We start from the raw sequence: 23,640 nt of genomic DNA, 5'->3' as shown, positions 1-23,640 counted from the left end.
TGCCGATCCCCCTGCCATTGTCTCTGTTGCTGGCCCACCCTAGAGACTGTTGCTGCCTGGGCGGTGTCGAATTGTTCTTGCCCTGCCTGCGGGGTTCTGAGTCTCGTTTACAATGTTAACTCCCTGGTCCATCGCCACGTTGGAACCAGGGCTGCGCGCGTAAATTATCTTGGTCTCCTCTTCCCCTGCCATGAAGGTCTGAGCTATCAATGCTACCCTTTCCAAAGTCAAGTCCTTGTCCTCAATAAGCTTCCTGAAAATCTCGGCATGACCAATGCCCTCAATGAAGAAATCCCTTAACATCTCCCCCCTGCAGGCGTCTGTGAACTTTCAGAGGCTGGCCAAATGCCGAAGGTCCGCAACAAAGTCCGATATGCTTTGTCCCTCCCGACGCCGGTATGTATAGAACCGGTGCCGGGCCATGTGTATACTGTTCGCCGGTTTGAGGTGCTCACTGATCAGTGTGCTGAGCTCTTCAAAGGACTTGTCCGCTGGCTTCTCGGGTGCGAGCAGGTCTTTCATCAGCGCATACGTCTTGGATCCACAGCTGGTCAGTAGATGCGCCCTCCGCTTGTCAGCCGCTGCCGCTCCAAGCCAGTCCTTTGGGACAAAGCTCTGCTGGAACCCCTCAACGAAATCGTTCCAGTCCTCACCAACACAGCACCGTTCCTCTGTGCTACCGGTGGCCATCCTCGTGGGTCGTTGATTCCCATTTCTCGTCGCCAAACGTAGTGTCCTTTCATCTTACTATAGAATCATACGAGGCATGTACTGCAGACAAGGTCACTACGTGACCTGAACCTTTATTCCCAGGACCAAAGAGTGCTGACCCTGCGTGGGATCTCCCTTTATATACCTGGATGACCAGGTGAGGATTGTCTCCCACAAGTTCAACCCCTGTGGTCAAGGTGTGCATTTCTCTGGTGCATACAGTGTCCAGTGTTGTTACATAAAGGTTACAGTTATGTGAAGATTACAAACATGACAGCTTCCGCTTGCCAATTGTGAAAATTGTCTGCGATGCCCAGCATGTGGGAAACAGTCACATCCTGCATTGTTCAGCCATCAGTGTTATTCAGGGAGGGGATCTGAATGGATAGATGTCCTGGGGAGAAAGTCTACCTGTTGATGCCATGGCTGATGATGCCATTCAGTGTGACCACAGCAGGGTGTTGCATTGAACCCATGCGGCAACCAGGCAGATGATGGAGAGGATCTTATTCAGATGCCTAAAGCAGCCATGGGGGGGCGGAGGGGGAAGGCGGTGTTCTTGCAGTACACACCAGGGAGCGTGGCAAGAATAAGCTGTGCAGGCATGTATATTGCAGGACAGGCTGATAGAGGTGCTCAAGCTGACTGTAGTTTGAGGTGTACATTGTGTGAGTACTATTTGTGAGTTTCGTGGTGATGCCCAGGGTGGACAAGGAAGAAATAGACAGCATGCTGAGTGTCTTGCCTTGCCAGCTCTAGTCAAGTTGTTGATCTTCCTGCACTGTTCTGAAGTCATGGGAGTGAGAGAGTTGGCATTCAGTGCTAATGCCACCTCCCTCTATGCACCATGACTCATGATCTTGGCCAGCTTGGCCATCAGCTGTTCAGAAGTTGGTCTCTCCTCATTTCAATCTCCTCCAGGAAGGTTTGCAGGTCTTCATCAGAGAGGTTTCATGTCCTCTTCCAGAGAGCACTGGGGTGGTTATCTTTCTGTGAAAGGATGATTGAAAATGATGTTGAAATACTGAAAATACACTGAGTATAGAAATGTTTAAAAATGAAATAGAAGCAATATCTGACACTTACCTCCTACTTCCGAGCCTTTTGCTGAAGAATGATGTATGAATGGTAGATAGTGCTGTACACAAGTTTCCATGGCCCCGACTGATTACATGTGTTCCACACTGGTATTTATATTCCAGTGTAAGCAAATGAACTCTGCAGGAAACTTATGTGTAACTTCCTGTCATAGCAATCGGCAAATACACAGGCATAAATAACGGTGTTTGCAGCATAAATTAGATCAAGGTAATGCTGGGCTTTGATATATTGCTGTCTCAATGATGGTCCTGTATACATCATATACTGTTGTCTCAGTGATAGTTTTGTTTACATTGTGTACTCACTCTAAAAGCTAAGTATGTATGTAATTTTTAATATTAACCTCCAGCAGTACTTCATAATTCTGTTATATACTTTACACCGATCCTCAGCTAATCAGCAAATTCATGCCCCTTCCCAATTCCTCAATAGCATCCAGTGTATCGTTTGATCTTCTTCATTTAAATGCTACGAGATTTTGAAAGACCTAACTTTAGTAGAATTCTACTAGCTTATATAGAAAGAATTAACATTTTTAGAAATCTATGCAGTTTGATGTAAAAATTTGCTTTAAATCTGGTGGGAGTTCACTTCAAATATTTATTTATTTGGGATTCTATTGCTGAGTTTGGATTCAACATGTTTGGTGTAAACTCATTGCAGACTTGATCCATTTATTTTTACACAACAGCTGTTGGGTGGAGTCTTGGAAGCTGGCTAGAATCAATGGAATTGTACTCCAGCAAGAAGGGCTCTCAGGAAAGTGGGGGGGAAATTGGAAGAAAGAAAGAGAAAGAATTGGCTTTCAGGAATGTCCGCTGTCGCCTAGTTTCTCATTTGTGATTAGGCAATTGAGGAGAGTTGAAGACTTGGAAAAATATATTTTTTAAACCATTAATCTGACAATGAATACAGTTTATGAGGGTGTTCCATTGGGTACAGATCATAAATATTCTTCTCGCTAGTATCCACTAATTGCACATGCAAGTGTTAAGAAATGCCAAAGTATATGAACAATTAAAGTGTGGGTGCTCACTTCTGCAGAAGTAGCAAGCAGTACCTGACCTAGTCCTGTAAAGTGCTGAGACTTGATCCATTTCAGTGCTTTGAGTGGCTCAATGCGATGTATGGCATGAGCTGCACACTCACTTTGATGGCATAAAATAGAATACATGTGGGGACTGATATACGATAGCCAAGCAAAACAGCATACCTGTGTGGGTCCTTTGATGCGCTTTCAAGTGAGAACTCTTGGTGTAAACTTTGGCGCAGCCTGAAAAAGAAAAGATAAGTATGATATCTCATTTTAAACATGGTTTCGGTCATTTCGGATTTAAAATCCTCCCTCTTGGCTGAAACAAATCTGCTAAATTTAGTCATTTCTGAGCCCGAGCAATAAACTTTAAGCTATGGAGTTGCGCTCAAAATGAAATTGCTGAGCTGCTTTGAGAATCAGTCACTTTTAAGTACCAGGGGTACAATCATTTTCAGATCATTGAATATCTATGTGATGGTAATTTCCTGCTTCAATCAGAATCCCTCTCTTTAAATACACTTTATACACCAGATGTCATACTTGGTTGCAGATATAAAACAATCTTTAGAAAGAAGAGAAATAAAGCCAATCATTGACCTGCAGCATTAAATTGATAAATAATTCCAACTGCCAAATGACCTCAGCAATTTTTAAATAACTACAGTTATCTGGCTTTATCTGTGTTATAGCAAAAGACTTAATGGGACAGACCAGCAGCTGAACATCACAAACATGCTCCAGACACAAGACCACCTTTGACCAATGCTACAGGAGATTTGGTACTACACATTTTATATCTCCTTTTAACAAATTATTTTAAGTGAGAAGTCGGAGCAGGTTATTTAGCCCTGTTGTGCAAACACTGCATATTTGTCTGTATTTGTATCTATTGCAAAGATAAACACAGAGGAGGTGAATCTCCGTTGGGATTCTACCGCAAGTTTTGATGAAAGAACCACAAAAGCCCCGTAACTGCTGTTCACGTCGTTTATCTGGAGTTTCTGTGGCTCTTCTGCCAAAGTCATGGCGGACGAGCGGGTGAACCCCATTTGGAGATTCGCCCGCAGATTGTTTAGATTTTTTTCCTCCAAACATTGAGGTAATTATAAAATGACACAGTTGGCTTTTTATTTTTCGAATTCAGACTCAAAACATTACAGAGGAGACAAATGATGTTATTGCAATGAGTCAACTTTGGTTTCTATGAAAGAATCTAATAGTCATTTAACTACCCAAAACTTGCATATACAAGACTGAAGGAACAGGTGAGCTGACTACATGAGGACAGCTAGTTAAATTGTTCTGCAGGCAGAAATGCTGGCCACATGTATTGGAAAGCAGATTGGTGTCTTAGCCATTAGTAAAATTTCAACCATTGCCATTAAAGCCGGCTCATGACAAAAGTCATGTTAAACTGAGCTACGCAGACCAAGATGTTTGCAGATTCATTCACTAGTCTGAACAGTTACCTGATCACAGTTACAGTAGAAGTAAGGCTGCTATAATTGACTTCACTGCCCCTGCCCAAGGAGCAGAAAAAAAAAAAATCACACCAGATTCTATCTCTTATTCTGTGACCCCTGCTTGAAAGTGCAATTGGACATTGGGTTAGGCTAAGCTATGATGCATTCTATGGTAGAATAAACCTCTGAAGCTTACTGTTTTGGTTTACATGTGAAGAATGGCCACTTGGGCAAGGTACAGAAGAATGTGTCTCAGTATGAATTAATGCTTTAGTAGAGGAAGAGGAGGCAGTGGCACAGGGATATGTGAAAAAAGACTTGGCATTGAATTTAAAATCATAGTAATCATCCTTGTATTTATTATATACTAAAAAGCTCTAACATCATAAGCATTGATACCTGGGAAATCACAATGATGAATGCGTCGCTTCTCCAACTCGGGGTTGTTGCGTCGGCTGTATTTTACTGACTGGAAGCCCGGTTGACAGGACTGCAAGCTGGTCTGAAGACTATGAATCTGTGGTTGATGAACTATCTTTGATGCCACTGATGCCGCATATGATGGAGGTGGCGAGAGTGTATTGATAAGATCAGGCTGGTTTTCTGGGCTACCAGGTTGGGAGTTTGGTGGCGAGGGTGGCAGGTATGAGGTCTGCTGCTGCTGATAAAACTGAGCTGGCACAACAAAACCGTTTGGTGTGGATACAACAGGCTGGAATTGTTTAATTGCAGACTGGGTAGACATGCTGGTTGCTCCAGCCATGCCAGTTGACATGGTAACACTGTTACGACTATGAATGACTGTAGTGTTGCCAAGTGACTGGGCAGAGCTCAAAGGCATGTTGACAACATTTGTATTGATTGGCATCTGGTACAGCTGGGATTGATGCGAACTGACAGGCAGTTGTAGCTCAGGGGAAGGGGCTTCTTGCTTGATGAAGATATTATTCACAGGTACTGACTGTGGCACATTGAACACACTGGTGAACTCAGGCAGGGCATGCGTTGCGGTGGACGTGCATGACTGGGTGAAGTTAGTGACCGGCTCTGTCTTGACTTGTGGGAGAGCTTGCTTTGGTCTGTAAAGGCCTGTTCTCAAGTGGGTGATGTCAGGCAGGATCAGATTGATATTCAAGCTGTATGGTGATGTTATCTGCTCCTCAAAAAACTCATCTACCACTGAGGCACTCTCTCTTCGGTACTTCTTCTGGTCCAGAATTGTTGGAGCTGGCGGAATGAGTGGGGTCAGATACTTGTCCATTTCTGATCTTACCTTTTAAAATAAAATGAATACATGCATTTGTTTTGAGCACATTGTCAAATAATTAAAGATGCCAACTGTGCTAAGGTTTTTAATTCTATGATGGCATAGCAACAAACTGTTAAGTATTTTTGTATTTGATTTTCAGTTGGCTATTTAGCAGACATTAATGCTGATGAGCTTTAAAGATGTTAAAAGCTGGCCTAAAAGAGAAAAACATTCCTTTATTCCCTTTTGTAATAATGCACCCAAATTGTCTCCCTTTGATAGATTAGAAACATAGAGACACATAGAAACATAGAAAATAGGTGCAGGAGTAGGCCATTCGGCCCTTCTAGCCTGCACCGCCATTCAATGAGTTCATGGCTGAACATGCAACTTCAGTACCCCATTCCTGCTTTCTCACCATACCCCTTGATTCCCCTAGTAGTAAGGACTTCATCTAAATCCTTTTTGAATATATTTAGTGAATTGGCCTCAACAACTTTCTGTGGTAGACAATTCCACAGGTTCACCACTCTCTGGGTGAAGAAATCCCTCCTCATCTCGGTCCTAAATGGCTTCCCCCTTATCCTTAGACTGTGACCCCTGGTTCTGGACTTCCCCAACATTGGGAACATTCTTCCTGCATCTAACCTGTCTAACCCCGTCAGAATTTTAAATGTTTCTATGAGGTCCCCTCTCATTCTTCTGAACTCCAGTGAATACAAGCCCAGTTGATCCAGTCTTTCTTGATAGGTCAGTCCCGCCATCCCGGGAATCAGTCTCGTGAACCTTCGCTGCACTCCCTCAATAGCAAGAATGTCCTTCCTCAGGTTAGGAGACCAAAACTGTACACAATACTCCAGGTGTGGCCTCACCAATGCCCTGTACAACTGTAGCAACACCTCCCTGCCCCTGTACTCAAATCCCCTCGCTATGAAGGCCAACATGCCATTTGCTTTCTTAACCGCCTGCTATACCTGCATGCCAACCTTCAATGACTGATGTACCATGACACCCAGGTCTCTTTGCACCTCCCCTTTTCCTAATCTGTCACCATTCAGATAATAGTCTGTCTCTCTGTTTTTACCACCAAAGTGGATAACCTCACATTTATCCACATTATACTTCATCTGCCATGCATTTGCCCACTCACCTAACCTATCCAAGTCGCTCTGCAGCCTCATAGCATCCTCCTCGCAGCTCACACTGCCACCCAACTTAGTGTCATCCGCAAATTTGCAGATACTACATTTAATCCCCTCGTCTAAATCATTAATGCACAGTGTAAACAGCTGGGGCCCCAGCACAGAACCTTGCGGTACCCCACTAGTCACTGTCTGAAAAGTCCCCATTTACTCCTACTCTTTGCTTCCTGTCTGACAACCAGTTCTCAATCCATGTCAGCACACTACCCCCAATCCCATGTGCTTTAACTTTGCACATTAATCTCTTGTGTGGGACCTTGTCGAAAGCCTTCTGAAAGTCCAAATATACCACATCAACTGGTTCTCCCTTGTCCACTCTACTGGAAACATCCTCAAAAAATTCCAGAAGATTTGTCAAGCATATATGATTTCCCTTTCACAAATCCATGCTGACTTGGACCTATCATATCACCTCTTTCCAAATGCACTGCTATGACATCCTTAATAATTGATTCCATCATTTTACCCACTACCAATATCAGGCTGACCGGTCTATAATTCCCTGTTTTCTCTCTCCCTCCTTTTTTAAAAAGTGGGGTTACATTGGCTACCCTCCACTCCATAGGAACTGATCCAGAGTCAATGGAATGTTGGAAAATGACTGTCAATGCATCCACTATTTCCAAGGCCACCTCCTTAAATACTCTGGGATGCAGTCCATCAGGCCCTGGGGATTTATCGGCCTTCAATCCCATCAATTTCCCCAACACAATTTCCCGACTAATAAGGATTTCCCTCAGTTCCTCCTCCTTACTAGACCCTCCGACCCCTTTTACATCCGGAAGGTTGTTTGTGTCCTCCTCAGTGAATACCGAACCAAAGTACTTGTGCAATTGGTCCGCTATTTCTTTGTTCCCCGTTATGACTTCCCCTGATTCTGACTGCAGGGGACCTACGTTTGTCTTTACTAACCTTTTTCTCTTTACATATCGATAGAAACTTTTGCAATCCGTCTTAATGTTCCCTGCAAGCTTCTTCTCGTACTCCATTTTCCCTGCCCTAATCAAACCCTTTGTCCTCCTCTGCTGAGTTCTAAATTTCTCCCAGTCCCCAGGTTCACTGCTATTTCTGGCCAATTTGTATGCCACTTCCTTGGCTTTAATACTATCCCTGATTTCCCTTGATAGCCACGGTTGAGCCACCTTCCCTTTTTTATTTTTACGCCAGACAGGAATGTACAATTGTTGTAGTTCATCCATGCGGTCTCTAAATGTCTGCCATTGCCCATCCACAGTCAACCCCTTCAGTATCATTCGCCAATCTATCCTAGCCAATTCACGCCTCATACCTTCAAAGTTACCCTTCTTTAAGTTCTGGATCATGGTCTCTGAATTAACTGTTTCATTCTCCATCCTAATGCAGAATTCCACCGTATTATGGTCACTCTTCCCCAAGGGGCCTCGCACAACGAGATTGCTAATTAATCCTCTCTCATTACACAACATCCAGTCTAAGATGGCCTCCCCCCTAGTTGATTCCTCGACATATTGGTCTAAAAAACCATCCCTTATGCACTCCAGGAAATCCTCCTCCACCGTATTGCTTCCAGTTTGGTTAACCCAATCTATGGGCATATTAAAGTCACCCATTATAACTGCTGCACCTTTATTGCACGCACCCCTAATTTCATGTTTGATGCCCTCCCCAACATCACTACTACTGTTTGGAGGTCTGTACACAACACCCACTAACGTTTTTTGCCCTTTGGTATTCTGCAGCTCTACCCATATAGATTCCACATCATCCAAGCTAATGTCCTTCCGAACTATTGCTTTAATTTGCTCCTTAACCAGCAATGCTACCCCACCTCCTTTTTCTTTTATTCTATCTTTCCTGAATGTTGAATACCCCTGGATGTTGAGTTCCCAGCCCTGATCACCCTGGAGCCATGTCTCCGTAATCCCAATCACATCATATTTGTTAACATCTATTTGCACAGTTAATTCATCCACCTTATTACGGATACTCCTTGCATTAAGACACAAAGCCTTCAGGCTTGTTTTTTTAACATCCTTTGTCCTTTTAGAATTTTGCTGTACAGTGGCCCTTTTTGTTCTTTGCCTTGGGTTTCTCTGCCCTCCACTTTTCCTCATCTCCTTTCTGTCTTTTGCTTTTGCCTCCTTTTTGTTTCCCTCTGTCTCCCTGCATTGGTTCCCATCCCCCTACCATATTAGTTTAAATTCTCCCCAACAGCACTAGCAAACACTCCCCCTAGGACATTGGTTCCGGTCCTGCCCAGGTGCAGACCATCCGGTTTGTACTGGTCCCACCTCCCCCAGAACCGGTTCCAATGCCCCAGGAATTTGAATCCCTCCCTGCTGCACCACTGCTCAAGCCACGTATTCATCTGCGCTATCCTGCGATTCCTACTCTGACCAGCACGTGGCACTGGTAGCAATCCCGAGATTACTACTTTTGAGGTCCTACATTTTAATTTAGCTCCTAGCTCCTTAAATTCGTTTCGTAGGACCTCATCCCTTTTTTTACCTATGTCGTTGGTACCAATGTGCACCACGACAACTGGCTGATCTCCCTCCCTTTTTAGAATGTCCTGAACCCGCTCCGAGACATCCTTCACCCTTGCACCAGGGAGGCAACATACCATCCTGGAGTCTCGGTTGCGGCCGCAGAAACGCCTATCTATTCCCCTCACCATTGAATTCCCAATCACTATTGCTCTCCCACTCTTTTTCCTGCCCTCCTGTGCAGCAGAGCCAGCCACAGTGCCATGAACTTGGCTGCTGCTGCCCTCCCCTGATGAGTCATCCCCCTCAACAGTACCCAAAGCAGTGTATCTGTTTTGCAGGGGGATGACCACAGGGAACTCCTGCACTACCTTCCTTGCACTGCTCTTCCTGTTGGTCTTCCATTCCCTATCTGGCTGTGGACCCTTTCCCTGCGGTACGACCAACTCGCTACACGTGATACTCACGTCATTCTCAGCATCGTGGATGCTCCAGAGTGAATCCACCCTCAGCTCCAACTCCGCAACGCGGACCGTCAGGAGCTGGAGGTGGATACACTTCCTGCACACACCAGTACCTCGTCCCTATTTTAAATACATACTTTCTTAAGGCAATTTAAAGCAGTGCTAGGCAACTGAGGGTCCCCTAGTCAGAGGAGCGGGTTATTATTTGCAAGTTTACAGAATGCATTATTCCACTGGTGCACTGGAGTTACACTACAACAGGGAGGCACTGTAGGTAAACTCCATAAAATAGGCATTTTCCTAATGATTCAAAAGTCAACCATTAAAGTGGTCACTCCAATGCATTAATTTATTTATTTTTGGTGAAAACCCCACTTCCAGATTTAAAAAAACTTCCTCCCTTTCCCAGTCTAAAGGACACTGACATGTACTATGACAGTATTATTCATATATAGATTGCTTTTAACTAGAGCAGCCAAAACCTATTGTGGGGGTGTTTACTGACTTTAGTCTGTGTATTGCTTGACTGATTCAAGATTGTGGTTCCAGTAGGAAAATATTAGATATTCTCTTAATCAGAACTACCTCATATTTCAAAAGCATAGCTGTCAAGACTAGATCTTCTGTGCCTTTTTTTAATAGCTTCTGTACAATGGGAGTAATTCAAGGATTTCAGCGTAATATTTCTTGGAACTCATTCAGTTTTTCCTGCCTTAAGTAACAACCCCATGGAAGGGAGTTTAAGGTCATCTGGTGGTCGTACCAGGAGTCCACAGCTACACTGCCATACCACAAATACCTCTGTAAATAATGAGCTCACTCTATTGAATAAAAGCAATTGAAAGCTGTACGTTTTCCAACAAACTGTGTCCATATCTCTTAACACTCATTAACACTCCTTCGGCTTTGCTCCTTTCTTTTCCTGGGAAGGGAATAATTGCTCCTTTTTAAGTAATCTTCCCAATGTGGTTTGCATTCACACTCCAGCCTGGGCCACACAATAAAATTGGCAAAGAACTCAAGAAGTGCAAAGCTAGTATAAAAGACTAGCAGCAGTCTTATTACTATTGCGTGGTTCAGTGCTGTTCAATTGAGTTCCGCAGCTTAATGTTATTGGGTGAAGTGTGTAGTATTTCAATTATTTTTCAATTTCTATTGTGTGCTATTCACAGTAACCTGGTGAAAGTAATATTTCATGTTTGTCCTATCCTTATACTGGTATCATACAGCCCTGACCTTCACTGCCTGATCTTGGGTATCAGCTGTAGCTCAATGGCAACACTGAAGTCAGAAGGTTGTGCGTTCAAGTGCCACTAAAAAGACGTGAGCACAAAATCTAGGCTGAAGCACCAGTGCAGTACTGAGGAAGTCATCATCATCAAAGGCAGTCCCTAGAATCAAGGATGACTTGCTTCCACACCAAAAAAGGATGAGTTTAAATGAAGGACCTACTATTCCAGGTCTTGAACTACATGCTGAAGGGTGGAAGATGCCTGTACGTGGATTTTTTTTACGTGTGGTGGCCATTGCACACCAGCCACCACACGGACTTGACAGAGCTAGCTCTTGTTCCAGTGGCAAGGGTTATCCAAGACAACTGGAGACCTGCTCTGCTGCATGAGCCTAGTGCGCACAAATTTCACAGTGTGGGCTGGCCCGTGCTGCCCCTGGGCCTCTGGCCCCGAACTCACGCCTTCCCTGGGCCCCGATCACATCCCTCCACAATCTCTCGCCGCTCCTGCTGTATCTGCCCACACTTGAATCATCGTCCTGGACCTTGATGATGTCACTCTTCACTGCCATCGCCCTCCTGCACCAGCTCGCGCTGCTCCCTGAAGTGACCACCACACTATTCCCGGGCTGCCGCACCTCCACTCCTTTTATAGCCCCGACCTGCGTGAGAACACCAGCGGCAGGTCGGGGCCATAAAAGGAGCGGAGGTGTGGTGGCCCAAGAGCAGCATGGAAGCCCCAACCTGCGTGAGAACTGAGGGAGTGCTGCACTGTCAGAGGTGCCGTCTTTCAGATGAGACGTTAAACCGAGGGCCCTGTCTGCCCTCTCGTCCGTATATAAAAGATCCCATGGTATTATTTCAAAAAAGAGCAGGGAGTTCTCCCTGGTGTCCTAGCCAATGTTTATTCCTCAAATAGCATCATTAAAACAGATTATCTGATCATTATCTCATTGCTGTCTGTGCCCAAATTAGCTGTCATGTTTCTACACTTCAAAAGTACTTCATTGGCTCGAAAATGCTTTCGAACATCCTGAAGTCATGAAAGGTGCTATATAAATACAAATTATTTATTTTTAAAGTTTCCGAATATGGACAATAACTGGCTATTAAACATTGTTTTGCCAGAAAAATATTGACACTATCTTTAGAAATGGCTAAAAGCCTTGAGGTTCCAATAAATATCTTTGTTTTTAAAAGCTCTGTTCTACTACCGACTGTCAGAACATAAATACAATCAAGCTTTCACACTCATGTAAAAGCAATATTCCCTGCACTACGGATGCTGGAATCTGAAATAAAACAGAAAATGCTGGAAATCTCAGTGGGTCAGGCAGCATCTGTCGAGAGAGAAACAGAGTTAGTGTTTCAGGTTGATGACCCTTCATCACAATCCCTGACGAAGGATCATCGACCTGAAACATTAACTCTGTTTCTCTCTCCACAGATGCTGCCTGACCCGCTGGGATTTCCAGCATTTTCTGTTTTAATCACACACTGATCTCCCTTGTACAGCTTTACTCACCCCTTCCACCACTCTACAAAAAAAAACTGCAGTAAAGTTGTCAGTCACTATCAAATAAATATCTGCCGGTGATACCATCTCGGTAGAAGATTAGGATGATATTCATAAAGCATATAAGATTTGCTCTACTGGCTTATAATTCACTCCCAGGTTCACATTGTTTTCTTAACTTTGTTGTGCTAATTTTGTGCCCATCAAGATTGTTGTTTTTGTATCTTCACACACTTCCCTTGGAGAGAATAGTGTGAAGCAGTGGAAGGATTTTCAAGCTGATTAACAGTCTGGCAGGCTGTGATGTGAGTGCTCTCTCCATCTTTATACCAGCCAATAGGGTGGTTAGTCCTGTTCAGCAAGAGACATTATGGGCTCCTACCAGTCATACAATAAGGCGGGGGTGCTAGATGTCAACCCAGAATTTAGATCTAGAGCTCTCGTCTCCACTCGCCAGGACTGTCTGGATTGGGACTTCAAACCTGCACCTTCTGACTCGAGAGATGGGAAAGGTACCATTAGGCCAAAGGCCTGCTCCATTCATCCTCTGTGTTATAGATTGGATCATACTCTGCTTTATAGACTGGATAAAAGACCTCTGTGTATCATACAATGGAGCATTACAGACCCGATCACAGCCCTCTGTCATGGATCAGATCACAGCTCTCTGCATTATAGATGGGAGCATTACCCTCTACATAGTATAGACCAGATTACAGCTTTCTATGTGTCATGGATTGGAGCTTTGCAGAAAAATATAGTGAATCTTCTGATATATCTTCTTAGTTCTGGACCACTTTTCTAACTGCCTAATATTTCCAGTATTTACAATGTCGAGACATAAGAGACTTGCATCAATCAAATTAGATCTCGGGCTGACAAAGTGTTTCGGGGACATTTAACATTGTTTCTGTATTATTTAGTAAAACTGCATTGGAGCAGATTCACTCACTCGACACAATGATCATGCACATGGAAAAATGGAGAGGAAAAAACTGCATTGTGTTCAGCAAAAACCTGTTCTGGGAGGATTGAATGAGAACTGGCCTTGCAATGACTGGTATAGGACACAGTAGATTAGCACAGCATCATAAAATATATCTCATATTTATTGGACTCTGTTCCCACAAGATTCAAAATGTTAAATGTGTGTCATAGTGAAGTGCCCATTCATGCCGGTAGATTTTCTGAGATGTTAGGGCGAGGGAGAAATCTGATCAAATAATTTATTTTTCTTTTACTTTTAACCTACTCATGAAGGAAGCAATAAATGGAGAATTTATAAACTATCTGTAAGTACCAGTCTGTTACTGTCCTCCCAGAGCAAGAATAATGAATGGGCAATTGTGTTTTTCTGCAGTCAACAATCACTGACTGTACTTAAGAACATGTCACAAAAAGCATTAAGTACATAATGACACAGCTTAACAACCAGACATCTGTTCATGAACATGGCTCCTGTTGGTATGTAATGGAAAATAACACAGGAACTGCAGAGATATGCACACAGTCAACAAGCCTTTATCACTATTGACATATACATTTCTCATCTCTAAGTATTTAAAAGGTTATTTCCTTTTTAACAAATATAAACTACAAAAATCCAAGCATAACTTGCAGTATTTAATTCCGGAACTGGAGTTACATCAATTATAATTTCTGAATGTTTTCTTTATTAAAATATACTAAACACTGAAGTTGCATTCTTTTGGTAACTGTATTTTTCAACAATAACACAAATGAACACTGTGGCTTTGGTTCTATCCCCTCCTCAAATGTAATCATTTCCAATTTGGGTCCCTCTCGCACTTGTATACCATTGTCTATGAATTATTGTTGGACCACAAGGTCACAGTCTGTGGAATTATACGTTATATAAAGGTAATGAATGTCAGTTTGTTAAATTGAGCCACCTTTTTTGCATTGTAAGCATTTTCTAAATGAATGTAATTAGAATGTATATAAAATAAAAAGCTTGAACTTACTTGACTTGGAGAAGATGTAGTTGTTTGTAGCAATTGCAATAAATGTGATTTCAGTAATCCTGACGATTTAATGGTATCTTCTCCTAGAAATAGGTTGGCCTAGACAGAAATGAAAGTGAAGAACACTTAAAAATAAGTTTTTTTCCTCGATAATATTACTACAAGTTTATGTCTGAGGGTTTTATCCTCCATTGAAAGACACAATTGCTCAGGAGTTTTGCTGTTGCAATCCAATCATTGATCTCTCAGGGCCACATGCTAGAAACAGGCTACTTCGGATCCATAACCAATCCTCTCTGGCTAGGAGACACAGGACTGAGGTTCAGTGAGGACATCTTCTCTTCTCTCTGATTTTGCAAGCCCCTGACTTCCCTCCCAGTACTGCATACATCAGGCCAGGAATTAAGGAGAACATCTAATGTGCTGAGGCCCTCACCATGCATGCCAATGATCTGACCCACAAAGGTAATGCAATGCTTCCAACATCCTGCTGTGAAACCTAGACAGTTCCAATTATAGAACTATAGACGTTTACAGCACAGAAAGAGGCAATCGGCCCATTGCGCCTGTGCTGGCTCTCGGCTCCAGCAATGCAAAGCTAATCCCACTGGTCTGCTCCCTTCCTCCTAGCCCTAGCTCTATATTTTACTCTGCTTCAAATATGTATCCACTTTTTCCTTAAAATAGGCAATGGTTTGTGCCTCAACTCACCCCATCCTGACTAAATATTATTTTCCTATTCACCCAATCAAAATCCTTCATAATTTAAAAAACCTCTATTAAAATCTCCTATTTTCTCTGCCCAATGGTAGTAGTCCCTATTAGATTTCAGGATTGATGACCATTTTTCCATGATATGGATTTTTTGGGGTATGATTTATAAAGAAAGGTTGCTTTAGCCCACAAAGTGGTAAAATCCAGTTTGCAGCTGAGCTGGAGAGAAAAGGAGACCTGTATTCAAGCCAGATGAGCCAATCACTGATGAACTGGAACAATGCAGGTTCATTGTGTTGGGTTAGCACCAATCATTCTGAAAACAATGGGAGTTAGTCAGTAAGGTACCCACAGCTGTGGGTGGGTGCAGAGGGGTTGTAGAATGATTAATTAGTGGCTCTATGGCCAACATTCAATCAAAGAAGGAGTCAAGATTATTTTGGAGTGGACCAGTAGAGTGACACTGGAGAAGTGTCAAATTGATGTCCTTTTCCCACCTGTAAGCAATGCTGCAAGGTTAGAGGCCACCACTGTGCCAGTGCCTGGAATGCCCACTGAATGAGGAATCAAAAGCCTCAATCATGTCTACATCGCTACAGAAAGGAGGCAGGTATGGAATGCATTGTTTACGGTTCCCGGGTTATGATATCATATACCTAGATATTAGACAGGGCAGGTGAATGCCAGAGTATAAGGGACATGGGGTCTGCTTATAGGTGGGAGCAGTGCCACTGAATGTGTGACAGTATCTACAAAAGACCCAAGGTTTGTAACAATCCCATATCTCAATTTGCTTCTCGTAACAATAGTTTATTTTCTTGGTGAATCTATGGCTTTATTGCCCTTTCTAAAATGGGGTACCCAAAACTCAACACACCGCTCCTAACTGTGGCCTCATTTATCATTACCTCTTTGCCCAATTTATAAAATCCAAAATTATTTACACAACTATTAATATGCAGCAGAACACTCCTGCAGCTTTGTTTTTAATATTTTCTCTCTAATTTTCATTCTTTGTAAATGATCCCTTGTCTTTGACCCTCCTGGCCTAATCAACTCTGCTGCTAAACATGCAGGTGCAGGGGTGGATGGGACTGCAGCCTCAGGCCCATAAAAGAACATAGGCCCACCAAATAAATGTAGGAAACAATATAAGACCTCCCAAAATAGAATAGACAATAAGAGAGGAATTATGCATAGGAATTTAGTATGGCAATGTTTAGCAGAACCAGAATAAATACCTACTTGATACAGAATATATGCTTTCATTGTTGAATATACTAGCCTGTGTTTTCATACTCAGAATCAAAACCATATCGGTAATGTAATGAACATGAACAAACATAACTATAGACCCATTTGGATCAGTTTGCCCCAGGCCCATCAGGCCTTTAATCCGGCCCTGTGGAGGTGCTTGGCTTACTCTCAGGTTGCCATTAATTGTCTCTGTACCTGACTTGCAGGAGGCAATAGAGATGGTTTGGGCATGGCACTCACCCCCCTTCCTCCCATGGGAAGATTCCACAGCCTTCAATTGGAAGATTGGGAGCTAGGCTAGGCAGGACTCCAATCTATATTTATCCTTCACTCCATGGCTCTGAGTGTTAGTGCTCTAATCCTTGCTCTTCTGTAGCTTTAACATTAATTCATTTCACTGGTAAATGGGATATTTTGAATTTCTAGGAAAGTCCATTAGTCCATTTAGTAACATATCCCATTTTGCCTTGTATCCTTTCTTTGCACAACACACATTCCCAGCAAACTCAGACTATAGACCTGTTTGGAGGGCCCCACAAAGACTGCTCTGTTGCCAGCCACTAGGAGATACAGTAGAGTTACAAGAAGAGACCAGCCTCGACCTTTCCTTCCTTCCATATGGCGAAAGGAAGCCTCCATCCTGCACTCAGTGGCTTCGCATCGAGGTCAACTTTTTTAATTTACCATGTTAGTAATGATTATTAGAAAGATGGACATTTGAATTTCCCTCACCTTTTGTTCTTTATTTACTGTAGACATCATGCAAGCCATTTCAATTGTTTAGTGCTAGATCTCACAACAGAGGTTTGGATGAAGAAGATCCATTTGATTTCATTCTTCCAGAAGATCATAACTATCTACTTCTCATTGCAGATTTAATAACCACTTAACGAGGGAGACAGGACTTTAGTGTGTGCCTAGATTATGCATGCAAAACTTGTTGGAAAGTTTGAAGCCACAACATTCTAATGTAGATATGAGTGTGCTACCAATGGAGCTATGGTGTCACACTGGGGGAGATTACCCACTGGAGTTATGCTTATTTTCCAATGTAGGTATTCTGTTGTCTCGATGGGCGGCAGCACTTCTGGGATTTTCTGCCAGAATTCATAGAGTGTTGAATATCTCTGCTTAATTGAGGGTGGCTGTATTCAGATTACATGCTAGTGATTGGAAAATTACATTTAATGTATTGCCTATCATTAACACCATGGCAACACTGGATAGTCGGAATTGTGTTGTATCGTGTTGCTGTGATAAATGTAGTGCAATTGATTACAATTCCTTTGCCCAGGAAATATATTTAAAAAAAACATATCTTTAGCTGCCCTGGGAGCATTCATACACAGTCCGCAGTGTCTGAAGCCTGCACCGGTGATGTTCCTCCCTCTTCCAAGGTCTGCTCCGCAGTGCAGGTGGGAATCCCACCGGGAGCATGCCAAAATTATTCAAATGAGGCTGACTGCTCTGACTCCATGTCAGGTTTCCACTAAAGCATAAAATCTCAGCTACGAACACTAGCCACGTCTCACTGTGGAACCTTGTGTAAATGTAGGAATAGAAACAACTTGCCCAATATACGGCAGTTCTGAATTCTTCTGAATATGCTTCACTACAAGTGTACTACTAAATAATCCCAGAGAATTGGAAACTAAGACTTCACACCAGGTTTAGGAGCATGTTGAGGGCTAAATTTATAAGATGGGAAAGTATTTCCCCTATGAATGTGCATGCGATGAGTTCATCGATTTTGCATGAAGTGATGGAAGAGAGACACTAGATGGAAGCAAGGTGCTTCCTCTGAGGGAGAAGCAGAGTACGATAACTTGGGGTGCTCTCATGCATCTTCAGCTGGCTGCTTCAACAGTGCTTTCGGAAATAGCCTGCGGACAAGCTTACTCAGGCATTGTGGACTGGATCAAACCTTCTAACTCATCTCCTTCTTTCAGAACAACCTTTCTTAGCACACATATCTTCTCATTATTTAATTTATTTGCATATTTTGTATCAAACAAAATAAGTGAAGGGTTGTAACAACCCAAAGATACTGGAAGCCTAACGCAGGTTTCAAAATCCCTGCAAATGTTACAATAACTCAAGCTTTTGGCACTTACTGGACCATTTACCCATCTAAAATATTGCTCATGTTGGCAAAATACTTTAATTTAAACAAAGGAGGGAGAATTGGCAATTCAAATATGGTGAACATGGTTGTGTCTGGCAACTGGACAAATAGTATGAGTTAAAGGCCTTTCGTCCAGTGAGAGAAGGGCACTGTCATGACCCAAATGCCCTAACTGCTATACTGTTCTTAACTCTTGTAAAAACTTTAATCAATGGATATTTGCACAAAAACCATATAAGCTATTGTCATATTTATTTGATAAATCATTATTTCTACTTTTTCTTCCTATTTTCTCACTTACTTGTGCCAATTGTTTTATTGAAGCTTTACTGCAACACAAGTTGGTTACAAATGAGACAACTGATACAAAACACTTTGCTATACTCCCGGAAATGTCTATAGGGCATATTAAAGAGTTCAGCACTAATTCTGTACTAAATAGCACCCCCTATCGAGTAATTTGACAAACATCAACATTAGAGAAACATAATTTTCTTTTTATTGATGTATTTAAGCAAATATTAGCAAATAATTCATAAATTATTCAAAACCAATGTTCATAATTCTCCAATGTTTGATGGAAAATAGAGGGATATACAGCACTGCCATTTCACAGATAATATAGGCTACTCCATCAGATCCGACTTCCTTCTATTCAGTCTTTCATATCAACGTGTGTTTTTGAAACTCATGACTGATAAAAACAACATTATCTTGATCAGCGGGTAGTGGCAATCAGTTTCAAGCAATTGTTAGTCCTTAGAACCAACTTTCTATAGAATTCATCGCTTTATGACAGTAAATAGTCGCTGCTGGTGGCAATGTTCCCAGCAACGCTCATGTACTTAAAGTGCAAATTCATGTGGTCAGATCACCTATTTCACTTGCTATCATTGTAAGGATTGACCCGTGTGTTTGTTACACCAACGTAGGATAAGACACTTTTAGGATTACATAAATCCACCATGTGTTTGAAAATTTCTGTTTTGCAAATTTTATTAACAAAACTGCATTTGGTTTTTAAATGACCAATATAGATTTCATTAAAAAAGGAAAATCAAATCTACACAATACTGAACTAAGAGATCCTAACATGAGTTGGACCAAATTCTCAGGCTCAGTGGATTGAGGGGTAGGGAAGGTCCAGCCCGCTTATACCTCTCCTTTATATATAATGTGATATGTGCAAGGTTTTCACTCTTTGCCTAGTCCAAAATTTGACATGGGATAGGTTGTGGTTGCAAAAGTGTGATACAATCATTCCTTCAATTCTGTTGTTTGCTTTGCCAATAATGAAAATTAATTCAAACTCTTAATTATTGTTTCTAGATCATGAGAAGCCACAGTTTTCTATTTCTGTAATTTCCACACAATTCACTGGAAAAACTAGATGATCAAAACCAACGTTGGACAGGTGGAAACCCAAGATGTATGTGGAAGGTGGAGGGGAGGGGTTTAGTTGTCCAGGACCTACAGGTCTCGTAGACCTTAATTTGGTTACCCATATTTCGATTCTGCTTCTATTCCCTAACAGAGCAGGAAATAACTGCTCTCTCTACCCCCCACTTGCATTTTACCAACTGAGAAAACAGTGGGACCATTAGAAATACACTGCTAACTGCCTCTTGGCACAACTATGTCAGTCCAATGTTATTTGACATATGGTCATATAATAAAAAACTTCTACTGTATTTTCTCTATCGTGATTTGAAACAGCAACAATTCAACCTCCTGTTAAATTGTTTTTTTGTTAATCATTTCAACGGGCATCTGGAACAGATAGAATTTAATTGGGCAAGTGATTATTTTCTAGTATCTGTCCCAAGTGCAGCTGTGCCTTTATAACTGATTTCCATCCTGATACAACACAGTAACTCTACAATACAGCAGTGTGCTGCCACAAATCAGTCACCATCTTCATTCACCGTCTCTCTAAAATGTTAACAAATAATAACTCCAAGTCAGGCGATGCTGTTCTATCTCTCCATGCTCTCTGAAGTTGATTAGTAGAGGGCAAAGGTGTTCAAGTTTACAATCATTTTAATTCCTGTGAGGAATTGAACAGTGCAGGGCAGGAAGATTCCAGGGTCAGTCTCCAATTTGTGCTGAGTTAGCTGATCTCAGTCAAGGTGGCAGTATGGGCACGACAACTGCCCTCAGTGATCCTGGGCTAGGAAGGAGCATATTGATGTTACAACATGCATGACTGGTGAAGACAGGATCAGGCTTAGTTGTGATGGCCCCCACAGACCAGCAACTTGCCAACACAAGAAGAATGACCACTTGGGTGAGGTACCAAAGAAGAGATGGTGCCAGTCATACCCCAGCATGAGTCAGTGACGGGAAGGGAGAAAGTTGGAGGGACAAAAAAAAGACAATAGCTTTATAAGAGTTACTGATCAGATTACAGGACATATCCATCCTGAAAATCTTGTGACTTTTTCTTTCCAACCCCTGACTTTTACCACCTACAGTCCATCTTTATCACCTCCACTGTTCTGTAAGTTCTAACCACCTGTGCAAAGGGTAAGCTCAGCATAAATTAGTTTAAATTATGACTGCTAGAATTTAAGGAACTGTAATGCAAAAATGAAACATATACAAAGGTAAATTTAAATAACTTTAAGCTTGGTATGTATTAGACATTAATCTTAAATGTGTATTACTGTTCTATTACAACTCTCATCTCTGTTAAAAGATTATTGAGTAAGGATCCTTACTCAGAGACCTAAAAGAATTAAAATAAGAATTAAGAAACCCTGAATATCATTTAAAGTGACTTCAAATAATTCAGAACTAAATTTAATCATGATTCGATAAAAAGGTCTTGAACAACAGTCTCTCCTTCAGATAGAGGGAAGAGTCACTAAGATACATTCATCTCGAGCCATAGTTACAGCTGCACTGTTTGTAACATGCGTGCTATATCTACAGTATCTTGCTGCAACTGGCAACAATGAGCCAATAAGAAGATGTATGTGTTAATAAGAAGCAACTCACCGACTGAGTTGCTTCACAAAGAATAAAAGAGGCTATTGATGGGGTAGTATCATGTATTTGGATGTTGGGGGTTACTTGTGCTAATACAGGTTGCTCACAGCTCATGCACCTCGGGTCTCAATTGAACATTATTGTGGATAGAATTACAAAATGGACAAGATGGTGGCCATTTTATCTCACTTGTTTTATTCTGTCCTCAGGATTTAGTGTAAGCATGTAACTTGCTACAGAAAAGGTTGTGTAGGTTTCATTTCTAAAAATTCTTTAAAGTCCTTATTACTTTTAACTCTTCAAAAGCAACAATGTCCATTTCAGAAAATAATTGTGTTTAAAGATCTGGTAATAGCATTTTAAAAAACCACTTCCCAGGTTCAAGAGGCACTTACAATCATAGAAAGACAGGTATATGCACAAATAGAAGAGATTGGTGCAGTCCATCTGGTTGGTCTCAAAGTCAAATCAAAAATCAATGAAATCACTTTATTTTTTCCAGGAGAAATGATTTATAGTATTTGGGTACTAAGTACTTTAAAAACAACATAAGTGGACTATTTCTTAAATAACAGACAAAAACCAGTAAAGTCAGCACTTGCATCAGCATCAGGAAGATCCAAGATGATACTTTAAAACAAAATATTTTAATGATTTTGTGCTGTTACGTCCTAAATACATGTTTTATTAATATTTTAACACAGCTATCAATCAGTGTTCAAGATACACAGCTATTCTTTCAATATATGTACAATATTTTAACATAAATGTAACACATAGAGCTCTCCCAATGGCTACGTTTGTAGATGCAATTGATGCTGAACCATTCAGATTGTGCCGAGCTAGCCAATCTTTTAGTTGGGACCAGCAACCAATTGTTCATGTTTATGAAGGGGGAAAAATCATCAGACTTCTTGCTCCTGACCACAGTCTACTGCTGGAAAGTAGATGTGTGGACATTGGGTGAAGACAAGATTGGGCTTGGCTGTGGCAGTTCCAGTGGTTGAATATGTTGTTCATATTCAATGTCTAGTATCATGCATAATCTGGGCAAGATACCAGAGGGCATCTGACACAAGCAAGCATCACCTGGAGAGACGGGGAGTAAATTCATGAACAAAATATAAAGGCTAAAAGCAATCAATGTGTAGAGATAGAATTGGCTGCTAACAATAAAATATGAACAGTACTGTAAAATTTACAATCTTGCTAAGAAACAGTAGTAACTATTAGAATGTGTTGCAATGGCAGAAACCAGACAACCTCTAGAGATTAAGTCAGGTAACTAGATAAGAATGATGTTGCCTCTTTCAAATGTAGAACGTTTATAAGTTTGTATGGAATAAGCCTTTTGAGACTTTCAGTTAACTCCAGCACAGAAATGCCATAACAAATGAATCTATTAAATAATCAGTTTTAACATGCATGAGTTTATTTGTTGCCATTCAGAGCCTTTAAAAATGCTTCACTTGGGTCAATAACCGTGCACGTTGGTTACATGTGGCCAAAGTTTAACTTGCTCAAGATGAGTTACATTGTATACTATGATTTAACCCAGCAAATTTATGATTGGTTATAAAAGCGGGTCCAGTGGCAAAGCAGTTATATATGAACTCAGGTGCACACAACATCGAATGGTTTATTTAATGTAAATTAGCCTCCTCCTTTGAACAAAATGACCACTAATTACTCAAGTGCAGGGCATAGTCTCTGCTAGTGTTGCTAATTTTACTTAAAAGCAAATGCAGTTAAGCTTTCCATTTATGAAGTCAGTGAAGTAACTTTTGAAGTACGTGCACCAAAACATCTTTTATCTCAAACCATGAAACAGATGCTATTCAATTTTACTTTTTGTCTTATAACACTCCTGTGAAGCACCTCGGGATATTTTACTACATTAAAGGTGCTATATAAATACGTTGTTGTTGTTGAAGTTGTTTTTGGTGGACAATGCTAATTAGTTACATTTACAGAGGCAGACATCTCTTTCTCGTTACCAGCTTTCGCTGGTCAGTGCATATTTACAATGATTTGAAACTCTCATCTGAATGTTCAAATTTTTTGATTAAAACTAGTTTCAGTGTAAAACATCATTAGCAGCAACAGTAACTGAAGCCAGAAATCATAAAA

The 23,640-nt window shown here is 41.5% G+C and overlaps 1 protein-coding gene across 1 annotated transcript in view; it reads right to left on the bottom strand.

Moving 5' to 3' along the window:
• klf5l (Kruppel like factor 5 like) overlaps nucleotides 1–23,640 on the bottom strand; it is a 66,757-nt gene that overhangs the window by 38,122 nt on the left and 4,995 nt on the right. Inside the window, exons 2-4 of the mRNA XM_070882944.1 lie at nucleotides 14,424–14,522; nucleotides 4,711–5,584; nucleotides 3,026–3,085 (exon numbers count right to left, since the gene is read on the bottom strand). Of these exons, the coding sequence (XP_070739045.1) occupies nucleotides 3,026–3,085; nucleotides 4,711–5,584; nucleotides 14,424–14,522 (1,033 nt within the window). The remainder of the gene's footprint in view (nucleotides 1–3,025; nucleotides 3,086–4,710; nucleotides 5,585–14,423; nucleotides 14,523–23,640) is intronic.

The sequence above is a fragment of the Pristiophorus japonicus genome, chromosome 6 (assembly GCF_044704955.1).
Source record: "Pristiophorus japonicus isolate sPriJap1 chromosome 6, sPriJap1.hap1, whole genome shotgun sequence".
In the NCBI taxonomy this organism is placed as follows: domain Eukaryota; kingdom Metazoa; phylum Chordata; class Chondrichthyes; family Pristiophoridae; genus Pristiophorus; species Pristiophorus japonicus.
Note: the sequence above shows the minus strand (reverse complement) of the source record. Positions and strands in the feature narration are given on the sequence as shown.